This window comes from Podarcis gaigeae (genome assembly GCF_964106915.1).
Source record: "Podarcis gaigeae genome assembly, chromosome: 3".
Classification (NCBI taxonomy): Eukaryota; Metazoa; Chordata; class Lepidosauria; order Squamata; family Lacertidae; genus Podarcis; species Podarcis gaigeae.
This window is the reverse complement of record NC_139680.1, coordinates 29,461,800-29,484,719: the sequence shown is the minus strand read 5'-3', so window position 1 is coordinate 29,484,719 and position 22,920 is coordinate 29,461,800. Positions and strand designations below refer to the sequence as shown.

General features: G+C 41.9%; 1 protein-coding gene across 1 annotated transcript in view; it reads left to right on the top strand.

Annotated features, from left to right (window-relative positions):
• The window catches only part of NOL10 (nucleolar protein 10), a 43,299-nt gene extending 23,283 nt beyond the window's left edge, over positions 1-20,016 (top strand). Inside the window, exons 14-21 of the mRNA XM_083730289.1 lie at positions 8,081-8,207; positions 8,885-8,964; positions 9,051-9,149; positions 10,027-10,113; positions 12,744-12,917; positions 14,602-14,849; positions 18,575-18,677; positions 19,656-20,016. Of these exons, the coding sequence (XP_083586415.1) occupies positions 8,081-8,207; positions 8,885-8,964; positions 9,051-9,149; positions 10,027-10,113; positions 12,744-12,917; positions 14,602-14,849; positions 18,575-18,677; positions 19,656-19,775 (1,038 nt within the window). The 3' untranslated portion in view covers positions 19,776-20,016. The remainder of the gene's footprint in view (positions 1-8,080; positions 8,208-8,884; positions 8,965-9,050; positions 9,150-10,026; positions 10,114-12,743; positions 12,918-14,601; positions 14,850-18,574; positions 18,678-19,655) is intronic.
• Positions 20,017-22,920: the final 2,904 nt, after the last annotated feature.

Below are 22,920 nucleotides of genomic sequence, written 5' to 3'. Positions count from 1 at the left end.
CGGTCACAGAAGCTTCCATTCTCCTCCCAACCATGCCTGAGAGGGGACAGCAGGTGAGCCCAAGGTTTGCTATGGCTAACTCCCATCAAGATAAAATGGGCCTAGTATGGTGTTCAAATGCAGCCAGTGCGAGCAGCAAGCATGACAAAATGGCCGTTTTGGGAAGGGAGTTTCGGAATTTGAGCATCATAGTCAAAAAGGCCTGTCTCAGATCCCCCACCTGCTGCATATCATATGGGATGCAGGAGGTGGTTCTTGAGAAACACTAATCCCAGAAGGCTTGAGGCAGCCTTCCCTCAACTTGGTGCCCTCCAGATGTTTTGAACTACAACTCCCATCATCCATTGCACTGGCCAGGCTGCAAGTTTTCCCATTCCACAATACAAACTAGTGTTGAAAGCCTGCCTAGTTTCAAAAGTGGTTTGTGACGTGGCATAAATTGGGAGTCTTGTTTGAGAAGCAGAAGGCCAAAGCGTGGTTGAGGGCATGCAATTGTGGCAGGTAATATTTTAAACCACAGGTTTTTGGCCTTAATGAAATATGCCAGAGGAGAGGAGGAAAAATAAAATAAAGACCACGTTCAGTTTTGGTTTCACAGAGTAAGTGCAAATTGGCATGTGCAGAAAGGGAAGAAGGTGCTGTTTTATTTCCAGTTCACATTAACGTAAATGGTTAATGACTTGCGTTGGTTTTTTTTTTTTTTACTTTGCTGAACTTCGATAGAACTTGAAAGCATATCATAGAATTTAGTGCAGCCAATCACAGCCTCCCTTTAGGATTATGAGGAAGAGGAGTGCTGTGAAATCCCCCAAATTCCACAAGATAGGTTTGCATTTATTTTGCCTGCAGCCATACTTGCATTTCTTGGCTTTCCTAGGTTTGTAACTTAATCCAGTCTTCCACCTCCTACACCAGATACAAAAAAACCCCAAAACTTTGATTTATGCACCCCGGCTAGAAAGTGCAAAAGTATAAAGGTGCTTACTCGTGGATTCAAGTTGCAGAAAGCTCCACTTTAATTTGCATAGCTGAAAGGGTTTCCCTTGAATTGCGCAATTTCCACCATACCCATCTAGTGCCTGTGTACATGCCTTACAATAATTTAAGATCACAGTTATATACAGTGGTGCCTCGCAAGACGAAATTAATTCGTTCCGTAAGTTTTTTCTTCTTGCGAGTTTTTCGTCTTGCGAAGCACGGTTTCCCATAGGAATGCATTGAAAATCAATCAATGCGTTCCTATGGAAACCGCCTTCAGACTTCTCCGCTGTCCCGGGGCGATTTTAAAATGCTGGCAGGCAGCAGCGAAGCCTCCGCTGTCCCGTGGCGATTTTAAAATGCTGGCGGGCGGCAGCGAAGACTTCTCTGCCGTTTCTCCGCTATCCCGACGGCTTTTGAAGGCAGGCGGGGGGGAGCAAAGACTTTCGCCCACCACCGGCCTTCAGAAGAGGTCCTGGACCTCTTCCAGGTCCGTCGGGATAGCGGAGAAACGCGCTGCGCTTCTCCGCTATCCTGGGAAGGCAGGTGGAGGGGAGCCAAGACCTTTGCCCCCCTTCAGGCCGGCGGTGGGCGAAAGTCTTCGCTCCCGGCGGCCAGCATTTTAAAAGCGGTCCGGGATAGCGGGAAAGCGCAGCGCAATTCCCTGCTATCCCGGACCGCTTTTAAAATGCTGGCGGTGGGGAGCAAAGCCTTTCGGCCTTCCTGGACCTCTTCTGAAGGCCGGAGGGGAGCGAAAGGCTTTGCTCCCCACCGCCAGCATTTAAAAGAGGTCCCCGGAGATTTCCGAAGCAAGCCCATAGGGAAATTCGTCTTGCGGAACGACTCAAAAACAGAAAACTCTTTCGTCTTGCGAGTTTTTCGTTTTGCGAGGCGTTCGTCTTGCGGGGCACCACTGTAAATTAAAAGGGAGAAACCGCAGACAAACTAATACAAATCAGTTGCATGTTTTTTTAACTTGTTTCTTGGACTTCATTCTGGGACACAACATGGGGATGTAATGATCTGAAAATTAGAGAACAACTCTGGTTGGTGTTGTGTTATATTGGCTGTGGAAACCTGAATTGTTTTCCATAAACAGGATGCTGGAAGATGGCTGAAATCAGCCTTCCAGACAGTGTGGCAGGGGTTGCCAACCTGTGGCCCTCGGGATGTTGTTGGACTCCCAATATCCACCAGCTCTATGCAGTATGGCTAATGGTCATGAATGATCGGAATCACAGCCCTGCAACTTCTGGAAAGAATCTCTTGAGTATTGCAAGAGCACTGAACTGCCAAATGCCTTGAGTGAAGCTCATATTAAGGATGGGAAAAGGCTATGATAGGGCAGTGAAAGAGAATTGCAGGACATTACAGTGGTACCTCGGGTTACATATGCTTCAGGTTACAGACTCTGCTAACCTAGAAATATTACCTCAGGTTAAGAACTTTGCTTCAGGATGAGAACAGAAATCGTGCTCCGACAGCAGCGGGAGGCCCCATTAGCTGAAGTGCTGCTTCAGGTTAAGAACAGTTTCAGGTTAAGTACGGACCACTGGGAACGAATTAAGTACTTAACCTGAGGTACCACTGTACCATTTTATTTTGTGCTTTTAAAAGATCTAAGCTGAGAAGGACCATGGTTGTTTTTAAAATAATTTGTTCAGGGGAAAAGTTGTATCAGCCACTGATGGCTTTGTTAATAACTCTTCCTTCTTTTCACTTGATGGAAAGCTTGATAACAGTTATTGTTTGGTTGTACTTTTTCTATAGTGGTGAAGTACAAAACAGTCAATGTTTAAATTTTGTTTTGACAAGATGTCTCCCCCCCCCCCCCCGTTTAAAACCCTAGTCTTTCCACCCAAACTTAGATGAATGCTTGCATAAACTATTAAAGGAGGTACAGATGTGGGATTTAATGGACGCGCCATTTAATGGGTGTATCCTAAGGGCATTTTCATACAGATTTTAAAATATCACGAACGTTGTAAATTACGCTCATACAATATTAGGTCTCTGTCTCTCTTCTGCATCTGTGTCTGCATAGAGTAATACTGTATGGATTTCAAGTGAAAGGCTGTGGTTTGTCTGCTAGTATTTTTAAGTGTAACCTGTTGGACGATTGTTTTTCCTTCTCAAAACAGGAAGCATAGGTTTCCTATCTGTTTTCAGATAAATACTTTCAATCTCAAAAGTAGCACGTTGGGCTTATTCACAACAAAGGAAATCCTCCACTTCCCATCAAAACAGGGTGCCTCAAAGGAAATGCGCGCGTGTGGGCATAGGTGCGGAAACCATCCAATGTGTGACACTCGGGAAGTAATTTTGTGGGGGCCATCCGGTAGAATCTCTTAACACATTTGGATGCTCCGTTGGGAAGTGTCTGTGCGCCCGATAAGCGGATGTGAAGCACAGATACTGCTGTTAGGAGTGAGGCACTGCATTAGTGAATACGATCCAGTTCATAAATGGCTGCTACAGTTTGGCTCAAGTAGAATAACTCTGGCCTAGACGACAGTAGAAAGCTCTACAGCAGGGATGAGGAAACTCTAGCCCTCCATATGTTGTTGGACTCCATCAGCCCCAGCCAGCATGGACAGTAGTCAAGCATGATGGGAACCATAGTCCAGCATTTAATCCGGAGGACCACAGGTTCCCCATCCCTGCTCTAGAGTTTGGGAAGTAGAGGAAATGGGTTGCTTATGCCTGCAGAGTGTTAAAAACGCTACATTGCCTTACTTCCAAGGGATGCCAAACAGCCTCATTCAGGGGCAGACCACATACTGCCCATGGGATTCATTTGTTCCACTTAAATGTTTTAAAGTGAAAGGTCTTGTGCTGTTTACAAAGGTATTGGAGATTTGAGATGCTTCCAAACTGGGCCTTTAAAGGTAAAGGTAGAGGGAGCCCTGACCATTAGGTCCAGTCGTGACCGACTCTGGGGTTTCGGCGCTCATCTCGCTTTAATGGCCGAGGGAGCCAGCGTACAGCTTCCGGGTCATGTGGCCAGCAGGATTAAGCTGCTTCTGGCGAACCAGAGCAGTGCACGGAAATGCCGTTTACCTTCCCGCTGGAGCGGTACCTATTTATCTACTTGCACTTTGATGTGCTTTTGAACTGCTAGGTGGAAGGAGCAGGGATGGAGCAATGGGAGCTCACCTCGTCGCGGGGATTTGAACCGCCGACCTTCTGATTGGCAAGTCCTAGTGCCACCCGCGCCTTTACTGTGGAATAACTATACTTTTGTTCGCTCACCTTTTTTTATGGGACATCTGCATAAGATAATGAACAAAACATCCCTCTCTCATCTCCACCCCGCCCCGTTCCAGTTCTGCCCCTCACCCAAAGCTCAGCAAAACTGCCTTTTTTAAAAAATCCAGTGCCATTTCCCACATGTAAATGGCCTATGGTCGGTAATGGCCTGTATAATTTCTCTGGCAAGTTATTTATTCACAATGAATCCTATTATATTCTGAGTAAACATGTGATATTGCACTGCATGGATGTGAATAACTTAAGACCCAAATAAGCCAGTCTAGCATGCCTGTGAAATATTGAGGAGTTCTGGTGAGTCTGTAGAAGGTTTCGCCCTTTAGTCTTGGGTTGGGGAGCCAATGTATGGCTTGTAGCCTACTTCAGACCTACCAAGACCTACCAACTTGCAGGCAGGTTATCATGAAGAAGGGGAAGAAATACCTTGGCAAGCTGGATGTGGGCCATATGTACTCTTTTGAAACCTTTACGTCTCAATGCCTATTAAGTGTTTGGACTGGGGGTGGGCAGGAATCTTGTAATGGGGACACTCAAGGGCTTCCAGAGATGGTTATTTAGGACAGCTGTAGAGAAGGGAAATAAAAGATGCCCGGCAAGAAGGAAATGAGTGGAAATTGTCTATGGAAGACCTTTATGTGTTGTTTAGAGTTCTAAGGAGCAATTTACTTTGTCAGCTTCTGACAAATTGTTAATGCATCCTCTTCCTTGGAGCAGCTTGCTCAGATGATGAGCAATGCATCCATAATCCTTTAAAAGAAAAAAGAAAAAAAGTTTGATCTCTAGATAATTAGCAGTGACTGGAAGAGGACAAAATACACACCTGCAACCAAACTCAAAGAGATCTAAGGGTGACCCAGAAAGTATAAAGCTAGAATGGGCAGCTTTAATTGTGCTGGTTATCATATAAGGCTGAAAAATAAATTTAATAGAACTACAATATGCTTGGCTCAGGCACTTTCTCATAGCAGGATATTTGTGGGTGGAGTGGATTTAATGTCAAGGACGTTGTTATGGAAAGAATGAGGAGTAGGGGTTTTTTGTGTAGTCAGTTAAGGATATTTAGCAAAGGGAAAAAAGGGACAAAGACTGAAAGGTTTTTAGCAGGGGCAATTAGAATAAGATCTATTATTTGATTATTGATGCAAACCTCCAAAATGTATTTTGCATAGTTAAGTTTTTACCTCTATCTTCAGTACATTTATTTTATTTTATTTTATTTATTGCTATGGCTAGTGGCTGAAGATTCTTCTGATTCTGAAAGGGACAAAGATATGTCTGAATCTTCCCATTTCATTATATGCGTAGCTCTCCGTTGTGGCAGTTTTCTGCAACTCTGGTGCAAGTACCCCCTGTTACCTTTTTCTTTTAAGATTGCACCAACGACACACTAAAAAAATCCCATAAATTGTGATCCACTGAGATACAACAGCTTGCTTTGCAAGAAATGTCAGCAGTTAAATTTAACAGACGTAGCATATTTGAATGAGTAGTTTTTAACTCAGCCTGTTGTATAAATGCAACTCATCTTTAGTCATTGGTAGTTCTCCCCCAAACATTGTGTGGATACACAAAATAAATAAAGGTTAATGATGCCAAGGAAATATTTTTAAACAGCTCGGAATTGGAAAATGTGTCCACTAGAAACAGCTGACATTCAATATCCAGAAACCATGTTTGTTTTTAAAGTACTGTAATATTTTGTGATTACTGTTTTCCCCACGTGTTATAATATTGACATTTTTGTTAATCCACACCCCTTCCCAATGTAGAACAGTTGTTCACATAGTATACAGTAGTTCAAGTGGACATTGTCTCAGTCATTGTACTCAGAGCATATATGTACAGCACAGCAAAGATACATATACTTTTTTTGGTTAATCAAGTAGTGTATTTGGATAGTGACCATGACCTTTTAGAATTCCTTGTTTGTTTTCACTTAAATTATCACCACCGATAACATTTTTTAAAAGGAAGCAGACCTTCTAACGTTCCATTTTGTAGGTGCTTTGGGTATTCCGAACTTGCCATTATTTCCTGTTTCCTTCCCTTGGAGAGAGGGCTTTTGATGTTTACCTTGATGCATTCTCCGGTTACTCAAATAATCTAGCTTCACTGGGTGTGACTGTGTGCGCATGAAGTGGGAGAGAGATTGATATCAACAGTGGAAAAGAGTTCAGTCGGTCTGAATTTTGGAGGAAATGGAAACCTAATTTTGAGATACATCAGTAGTGTGGCATCAGGGGTCATAACTGACCCCCCCCCCGGGGGGGGCTGTATGAATCCATGAAAGGTTTTCATCCATATTCCATGCATTATTGTGGTATTCAACCTGTCCCCTGTGTTTAATTTGAGTATTTCGGCATATAATGTCATTAGCATCAGTCTCAAAAGTGGAGGAAAGGGGAATGAAACATTGCATTTCCAAAACATGGAGGATCAGCTTTAAGGTCAGCACAATGAAAATGTGCATTTAGTGCCACAATCTTCACGTTTGCATGTTCAAATCTTTGCTTAATCAGTCAAGATATGCACAAGCTTCAGACAAGCCAGGAAATTGCAGTTAACATTGTAGCTTCCTTTTGCATCCAAACAGGGAAGCTATGAGTAATGGCTTCCAAGCAAGCCAGAATCTTGAAACCAAATTTAAAACCATGGCTTAATATATTCTGGATTGTTGAGAAGCCATTCATCACAGTTTCTTGGTTTGGGGTGTAACAGGAAACTATGGTTACCTGCAGTTTCCTGGGTTTTTCACTTGCTTGCAGAAACTGGTTATGTGTGGATGTCTGAAGCTGATGCATATCTGTTTATTAAGCAGTGCATTTGATCAGGTGAACGGGATCTTTATGTACACTACTTTTATCTGTCTCTATATCTACACACAACCTTCAGAAGGTTTTACCAAAAAAAAGAGTTGCTGACCTAGTTCCAGCAGGGCCTTTGCTTGCATGTAGGCTTGACTGGGATCCCGAGAAAGTTGTATATGTATTGTGGGGTGGGTGGGCTTGTGATGGCAGACTTTTTCTGGAAGACCCCCTGACCTCTAAAATCAGGGAGCTGAAAACCTTCTGTGACCTCCCTATCACCCCCTGCAACACCTTGCACATACTGGAATCTATTTGATTCCAGCAAGGGGGGGAGGAGTTTAAATCAGCAAACGCTTCATCACCATAAATGGTTTGGAGTGCTGCAATAAATATTGTGCTGATTGACATGGATTTACATGAGTCTAGTAGACGACCGAAAAACAAACCTACAAATCAATTTTATTTTTAATTTAATTGTGTTGCTCTTTTAGCAATATGTGGCAAAGCCATTTGCATGAATTTTCCATGTCTGTGCGAATACCTTCATTAATGCACCTAGCCTTAAGAAATGGTATCTACACACTTTTGTATCTGTTCAGGGTGCACTTACAACTATCACAACTTCTCCAGCAAAGCTGTAGTTTTCCATGATCCTTCATATGTTTAAATCCTGGAACGGCTTTGTTAGGTTCACTAATTACTTGGCAATCTCTCTCTTTCTTTTTAGGGGAGAAATTGAAACACCATTATATGGTGGGTGGACTGAATCCCTTGTATTTGTTTTTGAACCACAGTTCACCACACAATTACTATAGTTTAATGGTTTCACTGTACGTCACTTACACTGTTCAGACTTGCATCTTAACAGGACTTGTACAGTCTTAACAGGCTTACTCATCTGGCTGTCCTCTTGTCTGCAAAGTTAGAAGTTCAGTGTTCTGGTTAAAGTAATGACAAATTATGTAATAACAGCTGTTGGAATGTCACAGAAACAGTGTTTACGACTAACCTTGGTGCATTTACAGGTTTTAGGTCCTGCTCCAAAATGGTGCTCGTTTCTTGATAACTTGACAGAAGAGCTGGAGGAAAACCCAGAGACAACTGTATATGATGACTACAAGTTCGTAACAAGAAAAGACCTTGACAATTTAGGTACAGTATTGCTGCCTTGAAAGATGCAAGAATTTCTTTATTCTTTCTTGTTCTTTTTCATTAATTCTGCTCTCAGTTACTCATTTTGTTTACATGCTGCTGTATTTGCTGCCTCCTGCTGTTGAGAGAGGGAGCAGTGATGGTTTGCCTGTCCTAGCCCATCTCTTTTTGACGTGATGGAGTTGTGGGTACAACACACGACTCCTTGTCTTTTTCCTTTTGTCTACAAAGCCTACATCAAGCTAGCAAGAAATTTTACGTGACAGTTTGCAACTTTTTACCTGGCAACGTATATTAAATGTACATTTTCTCCCTATTCCCATGTTGGAAAAGCAACCCATTCAAAGGGGTCCTTTCACACATGGCACACTCCCAATAATTGTTGTTGAAGAAATGGGCAAACCTTTGTATGCAGTGAAGGTGTAAATACATTCCATTATGTCTGTCCAGTGTGCCAGGTTCTGAACATATGTGAAAGCTGCAAACTAGGAACTTTCACAATTTTGGCAAATGATTACGTACAACCATCCCCCAAGAAAATTACAACCCCAATTTTATTTTACTTTTTTTTAAAAAAAGCACCTCTGTGATGTAGCCAAAATATTTCCTGATACATTAATATTTTCTGTCTGTGTCTCTTTCTCTCTCTCTCTTCCCCCCACCCCTCTCCACCTCAGGGCTGGCTCATCTGATTGGATCACCACTTCTCCGAGCATATATGCATGGCTTTTTCATGGACATACGACTGTATCACAAGGTGAACTGGGCAAAATAAGGCTGCTTAGAAATAGGGCATCTTATGAGTTCTTTCCTTGTCTCCACTTAACTGTTTTGTGTTTGCAGGTAAAAATGATGGTGAATCCTTTTGCCTATGAGGAATACAGAAGAGAGAAAATTAGGCAGAAGATTGAAGAAACGCGGGCACAAAGAGTGCAACTTAAGGTAAAGGTGAAGTTTTAACTGTTCATGGAAGTTTCCATAAACAGTCCATTATGGAGTGATGGGAGAAGCTACCCTAACAATCCTGTACATTTGTGATACCCTGAGACACACTGGGTGATATTTAGTGTTCCACGGACCCCTTTCCTCTCTCTCTGCCATGCACTTTCACATATCTCCTCTGGGAAGGGTCCCCGAAACCTCCAGAGCAGATTTGGAGGGGGAAGAAGAAGAAGAAGAAAAAGAAAAAGAAAGGAGGTTACTATTGCCCAAGCAGAAATCTTTCACCTTGGTGGGAGGATGCTGTTGGATGTCACAAGTGATCAACACCCTCTCAGATTTTGTCAGAATATGGAACTCCGATTAAGTGAGGAGAAATATCCACAGTAAATACTTGCAAAGCATCCAATTTAAAAGAGGTTCGATTTCTGACAGCCATTACAGCTAACAGATGAAGCTGCTTAAGTGTGCATTAATAAAATGCATTACTAAAATTCAAGGCCCCCGGCAGCACAGAGTGTAGGGGGAAACAGGTTGAAGGTGGTACCAACACTTACTAAAGTCAAAAGTCTAAATACATAGTAAAAACAGATTGTAAATTGATGAAAGACTCAAGCTGCATAGGAGTATGGGTGTTTCTTTCCTGGAGGAAGGGGAGAGTAGCTGTTTGACAATAGCCTTATAAGAATGCCAAGAAGGTTTTCATACCCTTGCTCCTTCAGCCAAGCAACAAAAAGGGCAATGGGGACATGGAAGGCAGTGCCAGCATTTGGGCACTGTAAAGTCTTATGCTGAAACAAACCACGGCTGCAAAATGTTCTTTGGCTTAAGTGCAGTTTGTTCAGTAGCCCATAGTTTTAACATTTCTTTCATTCGCTAGAAACTTCCCAAGGTTAATAAAGAGCTTGCACTGAAGTTGATCGAGGAAGGAGAAGAGCCACAAAATGCAAGAAAAAAGAAGCAAAAGGTAAGAGGATATCCTTCCCTGTTTCTGCCATTGCTTTTGTACGACAATAGTAAAATGGGAGGTATTAAGACATGCTAAATTGAATCAGTGCTTCTATTTTCAGGGTAAGCATGTTTCTGTATGCAGTTGGGTGGGGAGCTGTAGAGCCATGACAGAGAATGTCCCTTGCAGTGATTTCCCCTGGTTCAAACTCTGGTTAAAGGGTCTCTGCTGGCAGGGCTAGGAAAGATACCGTATTTTTCGCCCTATAGGGTGCACCGGCCCATAGGGCACACCTAGTTTGGGGGGGAGGGAATAAAGAAAAAATAATTTATTTCCCCCCCAGGCGAAGGGCTGGGGCGGGGGAAGCCCGAGCTTCCCCCGACCCCAGCCCCCAGAACAGGCTGCTATCTGCAAGCCTAGGGAGCCCGGCGGGAACTCCGACCGGACTCCCAAGGCTTGCAGATAGCTTCCTGAAGCCTGGAGAGCGAGAGGGGGCGGTGCGCACCGACCCCTCTCGCTCTCCAGGCTTCAGCAAAAGCCTTCATTCGCCCCATAGGACGCACACACATTTCCCCTTCATTTTTGGAGGGGAAAAAGTGCGTCCTATAGGGCGAAAAATACAGTGTTTGCCCTAGCCCCAGCCATGGTAGACAGTACTGGAATTAATGAACCAGTAGTTTGAACAGGTATAAGTTCACTTCATATGCTTACTTGACTTGACGGAACATAACGTGTTTGCAGTTAATCAGCACTTGACTAGTACGAATAGGTTACTTTGCTCACAAGCCTCTGTGTCTACTATATTTCTAATCTGAGCCTGTTATTAAGCATATTACCATTGAGCTAAGGCAAAATTTTGCATAATTGAGGAAATTATCAAAAGTACCAAGAGCATCCCGCTATGCAGAAGTTGGTGTGGAGTTAATATTGTGATAAAAGTTAACTCAAATTGTCATGCATGATAGCTTGAGTTTGCTTTCATCACTATTAACTCCAACCCAACTTCTCTGCAGAGGAAAGTCAAAACCTAGGCAGCTTGACTGTGATAGGCAGGTGGGAGTGGGTGGGAGAAGCGACAGCTTTTATCACATAAGCATTACGTCCTTGGCTGGTCTGACATTTTAAACTTGGCCTTTACAGCTTTCTCACTTTAAATGTAAAATAAATTATGGCGTCAGCCCCTGACTCTTTCCCCGATGGGCCATAAAGCAGCTGGCCTTAGTAATATTCCTCTTAGTTGTTCTTTCTGCATATTTTTAGACCTACCATTGCTGCTCAAAGAATTTTCCTTTCTGGGCAGCTGTACAAACATGCTGTTGGACCAGATCGATTCCCAGGTGTTAGTACTTTTCCAACAGCAGCAGTCAAATGGCATTTTCCTAACTAATAAAAAAATGAGCATTTGTTACTAAGCTACTCATTAAAGCGTCATAATCTTAATTAAAAATGTAGCTCACTTTAAAGATGAAGCTGCCACGCTTGCTGAAGTTTGTAAGTGAGACATTCCAGCTGCCCAAGTTTTCCCATACTAGGCTTGCCTAATTTCATGGTGTCTGTGACTAAAAGATTTGGTTCCAAACTTTCCAGTAATGTCTGTTTAATGGTTCATACAGAGATGTTGCCAAGCACCAGGTGGGCATCGACTTCCATCCTTTTCATGTTCCTCAAAGACGTCTGTGCAGGCTGCTAACACCATGTCTACCTGATATGTTCTACATAGCTATTCTGCTATGTGTGGTGTAGTGGTTAAGAGCGGTAGACACGTAATCTGGGGAACCGGGTTTGCGTCTCTGCTCCTCCACATGCAGCTGCTGGGTGACCTTGGGCTAGTCACACTTCTCTGAAGTCTCTCAGCCTCACTCACCTCACAGGGTGTTTGTTGTGGGGGAGGAAGGGAAAGGAGAATGTTAGCCGCTTTGAGACTCCTGGAGGGGAGTGAAAGGCGGGATATCAAATCCAAACTCCTCCTCCTCCTCTTCCTGCTGTGGATTTTTCAAATGTTATTTCCTTTTGAAATATTTAAGATGAGCTATGCAGAAATGCGCATATGCAGAAACAGGCATGGATACATGTGTGTTTGACAGGTACATGAAGAGTTACAATAGACATCCTTTGTGGGGCAGATGTATTTTCCATTCCATGCGTTGGTTGCCATCCTATTTTAGTAACTTGTGATCATATCATAAGCAAGTCTGGAAAATTTTGATTTCACATTTCTAGACAACAGCTTAAAATAGTTAGACATCCCAAATATTTCCTACTCTTCCCATGACTTGGCTCTGTGGTAGGTGAAAAGTATTTAGATGCTGTTGGTGAGTCATCCTTGGTCACATTTTGTGTCCATTCAATGTTTTTAAACTTTTTTGGGATATTTTAACTTCAATAGTTATGTCCAGTATATGAAACGTGCTATATGCAATATGAAGTTCAGTGTGTGGTCTCCAGTGCTGCTCATTGAATGACAAAGAAATCTTTTGGCAGAATGGCAATTTTAATTATTCCCCTTCTCCTTCTGGTGAAGAAGATATAGCCTTTATTTCACAGAAGGCCATCTTGCTTTGTGAAACCCAACAGAAAACCAGGTTTGTTAGAACATTGTAAGTTTTATAACCATGTCTTGACTTTGTTTTTGTTCTGTTTCCTTCTAGAAAATGCCTAGCATTCTTAATGACGATCGCTTCAAAGTCATGTTTGAGAACCCAGATTTCCAGGTGGATGAGAAGAGTGAAGAGTTCAGACTGCTTAATCCACTTGTTTCCAAAATAAGTGAGAAAAGGAAACAGAAATTAAAGATCTTGGAGCACCAAGAAACCCTGGGAGAGGTAAATCTGTGAGGTTTTAGGATTTGCCTTCTGTTCTCTAACATACATTTGCAATAATGTGAACACCATCCAATCACATTGTGCGCTCAGTGCCCTTATGCAGAGGATTCCCAATAGGACTCCGTATAGCCTTATTTTCTCCACCTAACTCTGCCCTCAGGTACACATCCAGGCAATCCAACAAGGGGAGTATTTGCCTCCCTCACATAACATGTGAGGAATGTTCCATAGTTATACTCGGAGCACAGATAACATGCAAGGCACAGATATGAGAGGCACTGCATTTGGGGTGCAAGTCAGCCCTGCTTTAAAATGTCTATGAGCATGCAAGAATATTTATACATACTAAAAACTCAATAAATTATGGATGATGAGCTTGAACTAGCTTGGATCAGCCAAACCTGGGTGGATGAGTTAGGTGGAGTTGATCTTTCAGTTGTGTTCATCTGGATGCTCCATTCAGTACCAGGATAAGCTTAGCAGGTGGTGTTTCTGTCATGTATAAGAATCCCTTCTCCCTCTCCAGATTTCCTGTTGAGATGGGTCACAGTCTCCACTCTGTGTGTGGTGTGTTGGGCAGTTGGGCCCGCTAAGAGATTCTGCCTTTCTCAGCCTGAACTGATAGAGGTTCTCTCTGATTTGATGTTTAGGACCGCAGGGTGTTGGTCCTGAAAGACTTCAGCAAGGCTGTCAAGGCTACCTTGACGGAGGAGGCTGAGGACTCTGGAAGCTGGCCCAACATTTTGTTGACCTAATCCATGTAGCAGGACCAACTCTTGATTTGTTTTTCTCAATGTGCATGAGAATGGTGGTCAAGCTGGGGATTTTACTCCAACTCTTTTTTCATGTTTGGTACTTCTATCTGGTCTTGTGTCTTTAAATAAATTCCAGCTTTTGAGGCCTGAGGATGTGGACAAATATGCTTGACCAAGTGTTGCCCACGTTGTGGCTACCTGTCCTTCTTGGGCTCGTTGCAGTGAGCAGGGAGGGGTTGACCAGCTGGGTCCAGGAAGTGTTCAGTGTCTCCTTGAGTGAGGGAGCAGTTACATTTAATTTAAAAGAGGCAGTGGTTCAGTTGTTCCTGAAGAAGCCTACTCTGGACTCAGATCTTAATTATTACCAGCTGGTTGCCAGTGTCCCTTTCCTCTTATAAGCAGGCAAATAGGTAGTTGTGTAACTGTGATCTAAGTGGTTTTGTAACCCAGTAGTAATGGTTGTTGTTATGAGATGTTCAAATGGAGCCAGGCTAAATCACATGCTACGGGTGTGGGGGTGAGACTGGGGGTGGGATCAGTGAATATTAGACAAAAAGAGATTTTGTTGCTGTGTGTTCCTCTCTTCTATGAAGATTGCATCCAAATTATTAAATTTATTCTGTTCCTTATCTTTCTGAGAGTTGTATATATCCGATCTAGAACTGTTTATTTAATAACGTATCAACATCAATAGTTTTCTGAAGAACACTGTTGCAAATGCATTCTGTTTCCTTGTGTTCCATGCCATTTAACCACCCCGACCCCCACTGTTAGAATTATAGCCCTCTCCAAATAGTGCATCTGTAGAGTGTCACGTACTCTAATTGGATAAATTGTTCTTCTAAGGAACATTAACTAGGGTGTTGTGGGGAGGGGTGGCTTGTTGCTCTTTTTCTTCTTTTTTTAAAAGTAGTTATTTTTGTCTGCAGGAAGAAGAGGAAGAACCAGAAGGAAAACCAAGTGATGCAGAAAGTTCTGAGACTTCAGATGATGAAAAAGGTTGGGTTGAAGAGGTCAGGAAACAGCGCAGACTTCTACGCCAAGAGGAAAAATTAAAACAGCAGAAGTGGTTCAAGGAGGATCAGCAAATAGTCCTGGAACCTAAGTTCTTTGAGATTAAAGCTGGAGAAGAATTTAGAAGTTTCAAGGACACCGCCAAAAGGCAAAAGTTAATGAAGTAAGGCTAACACCTCTGTTTCATTCACTGGGCTTGCAGTTAATTCCACCCCCTCCCCTTGAATTGTGTTTGAGAGGCTCATTTGGATGTTGCACGGATTTCTTCTGGGGATGGTTGTTTCTACAGCCAGACATGGTGCTGGGGAAGGATCAAAGGAGGTGCCCCTCTTGGACACACACCAGTCCGCTGTCTAAAAATACAACATAGGGCTACACCCAGAGAGACTCAGCAGTGTGTGGTGTAATTGTGCATGGATTGCAGCCCCTTAAACCCTGATGTGCACCCATGCTGATTGGTCACAAGACCTGTTTCCAGTTAGCTGTCAGCCTGTCTGAACCAGTCTAAAGAACATCTCCAAACTTTGCTGCATCCCTTGCCTCATTAACCAACTTCATATTGTTCTGTTTATAACTGGCAATCAAATTTTTGCAATCCATGTCCAAGTTTTTGCTAGAACTGGTGGCTAATTTAATTTCTCTACACCAGAAGCTTACCAGTGTAACTGCTTATACATTTGTTAGAACAGGGCTTGACTTTTAGTCTTTCACCTCATGGGCTTGGTAGTTTTTTTCTTTGTTGTTAAGACAAGCACATTTTGAGACTCCCATTTTCACTCTTGGTTTCGTCTACTGCAGGAACTTGCTATTAGCATTAAACAATAGTTCTTAGTGAAGTTTGTCCTGAAGAAAGTTCAGTAGATTTAATTATTTATATTGGAGTATAATCATTATTAATGGAGTTGTATTTTTGTGTGTGTGTGTCCCACAACATATTACCTATGATTGTAATATCTTACATTACTCTGTTTCATTTCATCATAATAACACCTTTGATCAACCTAAGAGTTGTAACTTTTAAGTGAAAGGATTTTATTAGTATTCTTCAGGTCACCTGCATGTTTTGAGGGAAACGGGTTTAGGCTGTTCTAGAAAACAGCTTCTGAATATGGTTGCTTTAAATAGCAAAGATACAATAGGGAATATCGTGGTTACTGTAGTTATAGAATTAATTGCTGCAAGGTGTAATGGTGAGTATTAGCTTGGGGATTAGACAAATTCACGGCAAAACAGATGTCTCAGTGCCTGTTAGCCATGGTACTCAAGAACAGAACCACCATATACAGTTTTCCTGTAATTACGAACTCTGGGAGCAAACACGCCCTGCTTGGGAACATCCCAGGAGGCATCTAGCTGGTCACTGTTGGTGACAGAATGCTGAACTTAGATGGGCCTTTCCTTCTCTCTCTCTCCCCCTTCCCCTGGAAAAGTGATACTTATGCTAGCCAAATAATTACCTGAAAAACTAGATGATAATTAGTTGGTCTGCTGTCCATGAAACCTGTCACACAGAAAGAAGAATTTCTGGTTAGTCATAATTCCAGGATTCACAAGAGGGCTTTACTTTTATTAGACCAACCCGGAAGACAAAATCACAAAATAGTGAGAACGCTTTCAAGTTCTAGAACTCTTCATCAAATTGACTATTAAGGGAAGTAGAAAAACTGGCTTGGTGTTAGAAACCATTAAAGTCTGCATTTTAGTATCAGTCTTAAGGCATTGCTACGAGCTGTGCAGGTTTCCAGTTACATCTAGGGATATTGGGATGAAGAAATACACAACGTCTGATTCCTCATTCTTAAAACATATAAAATCTAGAGAGTTCTCTATATCTGTCTCAAACGTTAAGCAAAACACACAGGTTTCTTGTGGCTGAGAACCAGCAAGAAAGAGAAACATGGCAATTTTTATACAGTGGTACCTCAGGTTACATACGCTTCAGGTTACAGACTCCGCTAACCCAGAAATAGTGCTTCAGGTTAAGAACTTTGCTTCAGGATGAGAACAGAAATCGTGTGGTGGCGGCGCGGCAGCAGCAGGAGGCCCCATTAGCTAAAGTGGTGCTTCAGGCTAAGAACAGTTTCAGGTTAAGAACAGACCTCCGGAATGAATTTAGTACTTAACCCAAGGTACCACTGTATTGGCAAAACTGGAGATTAATTTCATGTGGTCTACTTAGGCTTTTAAAAAAGTCAGTGGAAGCCAAATGAGAATACTTTTACCTAGTGGCTGCATGGAATGTCCCTTTAGAGAGTAAAGTTCCATCTTCAGGTGTATAAAATCATGTTACTCCAGCTGAGGATGCCACTCTTGAATGGTAAAATGTGGTAATCTTCAAGATACCTAGTTGATACCAGATATATATCCCTCTTTCTTTATTTTTTCTTTTCATTGTAGCATATGTAACATAACTTCCTCAGTCTCCAAGAAGGGCCACCTTATTAGTTTGCTATAGCAAGAACAACAAAAGTCCTGTAACTAATTTAATGTATTGTGGCATAAAGTTTCGCAGAGTAGACTCTGATCCAGAAAAGCTTATGGCACAATAAATTTGTTAAGGTGCTAACAGGGCTCAGCCCCCCCCCCCCCCAAATCGTGACTGTCTTAATGTCTCCCCAATCCACCTAATGGCTAGACATTTTGCTTTTTATTATGGCATTTTGAAGAGATTTATGACTCTTTTATATAAGACTGGGTGTTGCTTTATCATATTCCTGACTCAGTGTTGCTCCAAGCTTTTATTAATACTGTATTAAGTTCTCCCTTAACAACCGTAAAACACACACACACACTGAACAGTAAACAGCGGTACGGAGGGGGAGAAAATGAGGGGAAAGTGGCAATGGCAAAGTATCCAGTATTCCAGCAGTTTGCAAAACTATTGCCCTTATTGAGCAAAGTGCTCAAGAGGTTGGTGGTTAGCCAACTTCAGATGCTCGTAGAGAAGACAGATTATCTACACACAGCCTGGCTTTAGACTCCATTTTGAAACTGAATTCGCCTTGGTCGCCCTGGCAAATGGCTTCCTTCAGGAGCGAAATTGGGAGGTGTGATCCTATCGAATCTCTTGGACTTCTCAGTACCTTTTGAGACCATCAGCTATAATATCTCACCGAATTGGCTCTGTGGGCGAAGAGTAAGGGTCACAGGGTTACTGTGGTTCCACTGCTTTCAGATAGCAGCATGGGGGTGTTCTTGGTGATTCTTGGATCTAGGTATTGTGTAGATGGCCAGCTCTTGATAGGGTTGCATTCATCTGGAGAAACAGGAATGTACATATTCTAGGGGTATTCCTAGATTAAAGTTTGTATCTGGATTTGGAAATGCAGGATTGCAGTGTCTTAGCTTCTTGTAGCCTATAAATTACATGTGAGAGCCCCTGTTAAAAGATTTGTGGAAAAATTGCTTAGTGCTAATGTATCCTCTTATCTGAGGTACAAATGTTGGTATATAAACTATGCTTCAGCTGCTTTTTTCGCTTTCACCTAAAATTTGCTTTCTGTTTTGTCCAGACAGAAAAGAGATTTCTTTTATGTGGCATATAAAAGATCAGAAGTGTGGTTATTTAGAGCTCTGGGGTTTTTAAAGCGTATTTTGTAGACTGCTTTGCATATAATAGTTCTGCTGGAGCACCTGTGCATTCTGTAAAAATGGATCTTAAACATACAATGTGTGTGGAGCATGCAAATCTCATGTTTGTATGTGTGTAATATTTGGGAAAATAAGAATGAAATTTTCAGAAAAAAATGTTTAGTGATCATACTTGGAATAGCAGGAAATAACTTGTGTGCACACAGAGGTAACTATTTCCCCCCCCTCTATGTACTGTTAATATGCTGACTAGAAATACTAAGAATCTGACTTTACCCCCTCTTGTATCTCCTGCAGAAAAACACTTGGAGATCGTTTGCAGCTTGAAGAGAGAGTTGGTGCACTTAGCGTGCATGACACCACAGTAGGAAGTAAACAAGTTACCTTTAAATTAAAAAAGGTAAGCTTAAAGTCTTAATGGTGCACATTAATGCAGTGTTAATTGCAATGCAATAGAAGGGCTAAGTCAGCCTTCTGGTACAACTTGGTTTGTTTCAAGGGCTGGGCTGTGTTTGTGTTGTGCAACTTCAGCAGATTTGCATACCTCTACTTGCTTTATATAATTTATTTCGTTGCTTCTGGCTGTGGGTAGGAGCAGTGAGCTAGGCAAGCTGCTGAATCTCTGTAAGCTGCTGGAGGACTCTCCTTGGAAGCTAGGAATTCTATTCAGTCATTTATATGGGATGGGGGGGGGGTTAGTTTGAACCCAGCACAGCTCTAGCACAAACTGAAGGCACAGGTTGGGGGGCAGAGGAATGTTCCACCCAGCATCAAATATTTTTCTAGTGGTATCCCCAACCTACTGATGACTACACACTGGTGGTGAGAAGGAAATTGGGAACAAATGGAAACATGGGTGTCTTTAAACAAAGTGCCTTGCAGTATAATCTTGTACATGTCTACTCAGTTCTATAAGGCTTACTCCCAAATAAGGGGGCACAGGATTGCACCCTTAACTGAGCTTGTTCTATCTATCTATCTATCATCTATCTATCTATCTAATCTATCATTTATCTATCTATCTATCTATCTATCTATCTATCTATCTATCTATTGTTGTTTTTATTAGATTTCCCCCCAAATGCTCGCTCTTTCTTTCTTTCTTTCTTTCTTTCTTTCTTAAAAATCAGAACAAACAAGGGGTACACAGGATTAAATATAATTAAATGTGTTTGTACATGAAACTAGAAGATAAAGTTAATAGCTTGCTGATACACCCAAGACAACGCAGCAGTAATAATTCTTGGGTGACTACTTAGTAAATTGTGGCTTTTTTGGATTTGACTAGAATAAAGTAATATTTTCTCCATCTCTCTTGGTACATCAGTATGGTTTGGAAGTGCAGTATTTACTTGGGTATTTTCTGCATTGTTTTCAGTCAGAGCAACAGAAAAAGCAGCAAGAAGCAGAGAAACACCATCATCAAGAAAGGCGAAAACTCAGGCGTTCAGCTGGCCATCTCAAAAGTAAAAGAGGAAGAGGGCGGCCCTTCCATTAATAGGACAATTCTGCTTTTCATAGACACAAATAAAAACTCTTCAAGTTACATTTGACAGAGAAGAACTGTCCAAGGCACAACTGGGTGGAGAAGAAAGAACAAAACCAAGGAAAGCCGCTGATTTGGAATGGAGATACTTAGGTTTCTAAACTGCTGGTCGTAGACCTGGTGTTTGTTTCAGATACAACCATTCCTGTGCTGAGTAGACTTCACCTTTAAAAAAAATAAATTTTAATAATAATGTGCTGTTTCAAAAGACTCCAGCTTTCAAGGACTGAAAAACTTTGATATGGCAAGTCTTTTAACAAGATGATGAGGGGTGGGAATGGGAATTATATGACAAGAAATTCCGAAGTCGATAACAAAGATCATTAATTATCGTCAGCTTGGACAGTGTGAGAGCATGGTGCCGATAACGCCAAGGTTGCTGGTTCGATCCCCCTATGGGACAGCTGCATATTTCTGCATTGCAGGGGTGTTGGACTAGATGAATCTTCAGGGTCCCCCTACAATTCTATGAAGAGAACTCAAATTCTCAAACTCTTGTCTTGTGACTCCTCCTTAAATCCCTGCAATGGCTTCCTAGCTACTCCTGGATCCTGTACCAAGCTTATTGTCCTCAGAATCCTCCATGGCCTCGCAGTGCTTTCCCTCTCTGCATGTTCATTCTTGTCACGTACACTCTCATCCAGTTCACCCTGTTGTATTTCGTCTTTGAAAACTTCCATGCATATAGATGGCACTGTATTAAAAAATAAATTATTCTAATTAACTCCCATCAGCCCCAACCAGGAGTCAGAGATGATGGGAGTTGCAGTCCCACCAACAGCTGGGAAAGCCATCAGCTCTCCTTTCCTAGTGAAGGATAGCAAGCGATCCATGTGTATGTTAGACCCAGAGTCAGCAAACAGGAGGACTTTTTATAAAAAAAAGAAAAAAGACAATTCCACAGGTCAGGAATGGTTTCCTGCACGCTTACGATGTGCCACTATCACCAAAGTATATCTGCAAAAAGTCTGAATGAAAACAAGGTCTTTTAAGAGGTACGCTAAAGTAATCAAACGGGCTATAGCGATCTGTATCACGGTAAGTTTTCAGAGCAGTCCTTGGCACTGAACCAATTTCCTGCCCCACACACATGAGGAGAGAGGCCCACTTCACACATGAAGTCGCCTATCGCACCTTGAGCCAAGAGATGTTCTTTATTAAAAGTGCAAGGTATTATGAAATAGCTCCCTTAAAAATAGTGCATCGGTGTGGATTGTTGCTGATCAAGCAATGGGCACTTTTCCTTCCATTTTGCTACTTTCCCCCTTTAGCTGAGACGTTTATGAGAATTCTTTATTGGAATTTATTAGCGACACTTAGTACCAGAATGCTATCAGAAGGCATTCCTGCCCCTGGGCAAGAGATTTCAAACTAAAAATCGGTACACGGAACATGTCCTTTCAAAAATGTGTGTTCACCATTCTGTGTGTACATTATTTCTGTTATAAAAGAAGTAACGTCACTGGTTACATCTACAGAGCGATACATTTTTCTTCATAAACCATTGAAATGAGAACTTGTGGGACAATGACGGTCTCAGTGTTGTTTTCGCCACTTAAAATAATGTGCTTTTTGTGTGCTACATTTATGGTAATAATAAAAAGGGTATAGTAACTATCTTAGCCACAGCTAACACAGATCTCGGTTCCCCCCCTTAACTGCAATCAGAAACTTTTAATCAAATCTTTGCAAATAGAAAACCAGAGTTAGCATTATTTAGAGTGTAACTGTCTATCAGTAATCATAAACCAGCAGGGAGAGCACAGCCGGCCCAGAACACTCAGATCACTGGCCTGAATCTGGTCATTCTCAAATCAAAAGAAATTCGAAGGTAGCCTCAAGTTGTAATTAAATGGTTTTGTACCAGTTGATAAGTTCAATTTTATCACCTCTGGGTTGAATTGTGCCAGTGGGTTTTTATCCCTCTGCTAGCAGGTGACTCAAATTAAATCACATCTTATTTAATTTATATGGTGAATGACCAGCGCCAAACAAAAAAAATAAGAAGCACATAAAATAAATCATCCAAATGTGTACAAGACAAAAAAATTGAATAAAAGAAGGTAAATAAAAAAGACATGGGGTGAAATAAAATGAGCATCAACAACTTAAAAAATGTAGTTGTGTCACAAACTCCAAAGAGGAAAACTACAAAGTGTCTGTGATCAGTTCTCATTGGGCTTTACTTGATGACCAGAGTTAATTACCGGTAACTTAACAAGCTAGGATGTTTGTGATATCATCAGTTACTAGCCTTGTGAATAGTCATAATGCTTATTTCTGCATGCATTTAAGAGTTTTAACATAGTTGTCATAGATTTGTATCAATGAATATAGCTTTTATTCTTGGCTGCCATGGGCAATCTGTGACTAACAGATTGATGTGGCTATGATTATATGTTTATGTGGGAAGAACTAACGGCCCATAGATCAGCTTCCCACAAAGGGGCATGAAGCCCCCTTTATGTGATGTGGGAGCAGTGTGATGTGGGAGATGGATTACTAATGACTGGCGTTAAAACTATTTTCAGTTCCAGTTTGCAATGCTTCTGGGTGATGCTGTAAATAGCCCCAAGACTCTGGGTAGTGTTCCTTTTATAAATGAATTTGTTTCCGCCAGAGCATTAACCAACACCAACACTTGTGTCAAATCAGCGGTCATGATGCAGCTTTGTGGTTCTTGTGCATGTTGATGGGCAATTAGAGCTTTATGCTTATGATACTTCCCAAAAATTATAACCTTCACGTTCTGCGTTTAACATCTTCATGCGTTGCTTCTTCACTTCTCCTTCCATGTTTTGCTTCTCTTTATCCCTCCTCTTTTCCTTTTCTAATGGTTTCCTCAGTGTGGATTATCACCCGTTATCTGCTTTAATTCCAAGTCATGATTAATTGGTCACAGTGATTCCGTAACCCAGAAAAGCACAGGGCTGGTTGACCGTGTGATGTTATAAGCACCCACGTGAGGCAGCTATCCAGTGGAGCACCAGGCACCAGCTTGGCCCACTTAAGACACTATTTTGTCACCTTGCGCCGTGATCTCTCCTTAGTGTGATGACTCTTGTAAGCTGCTTAGAGTGGCAGGCTAGGAAGGAGC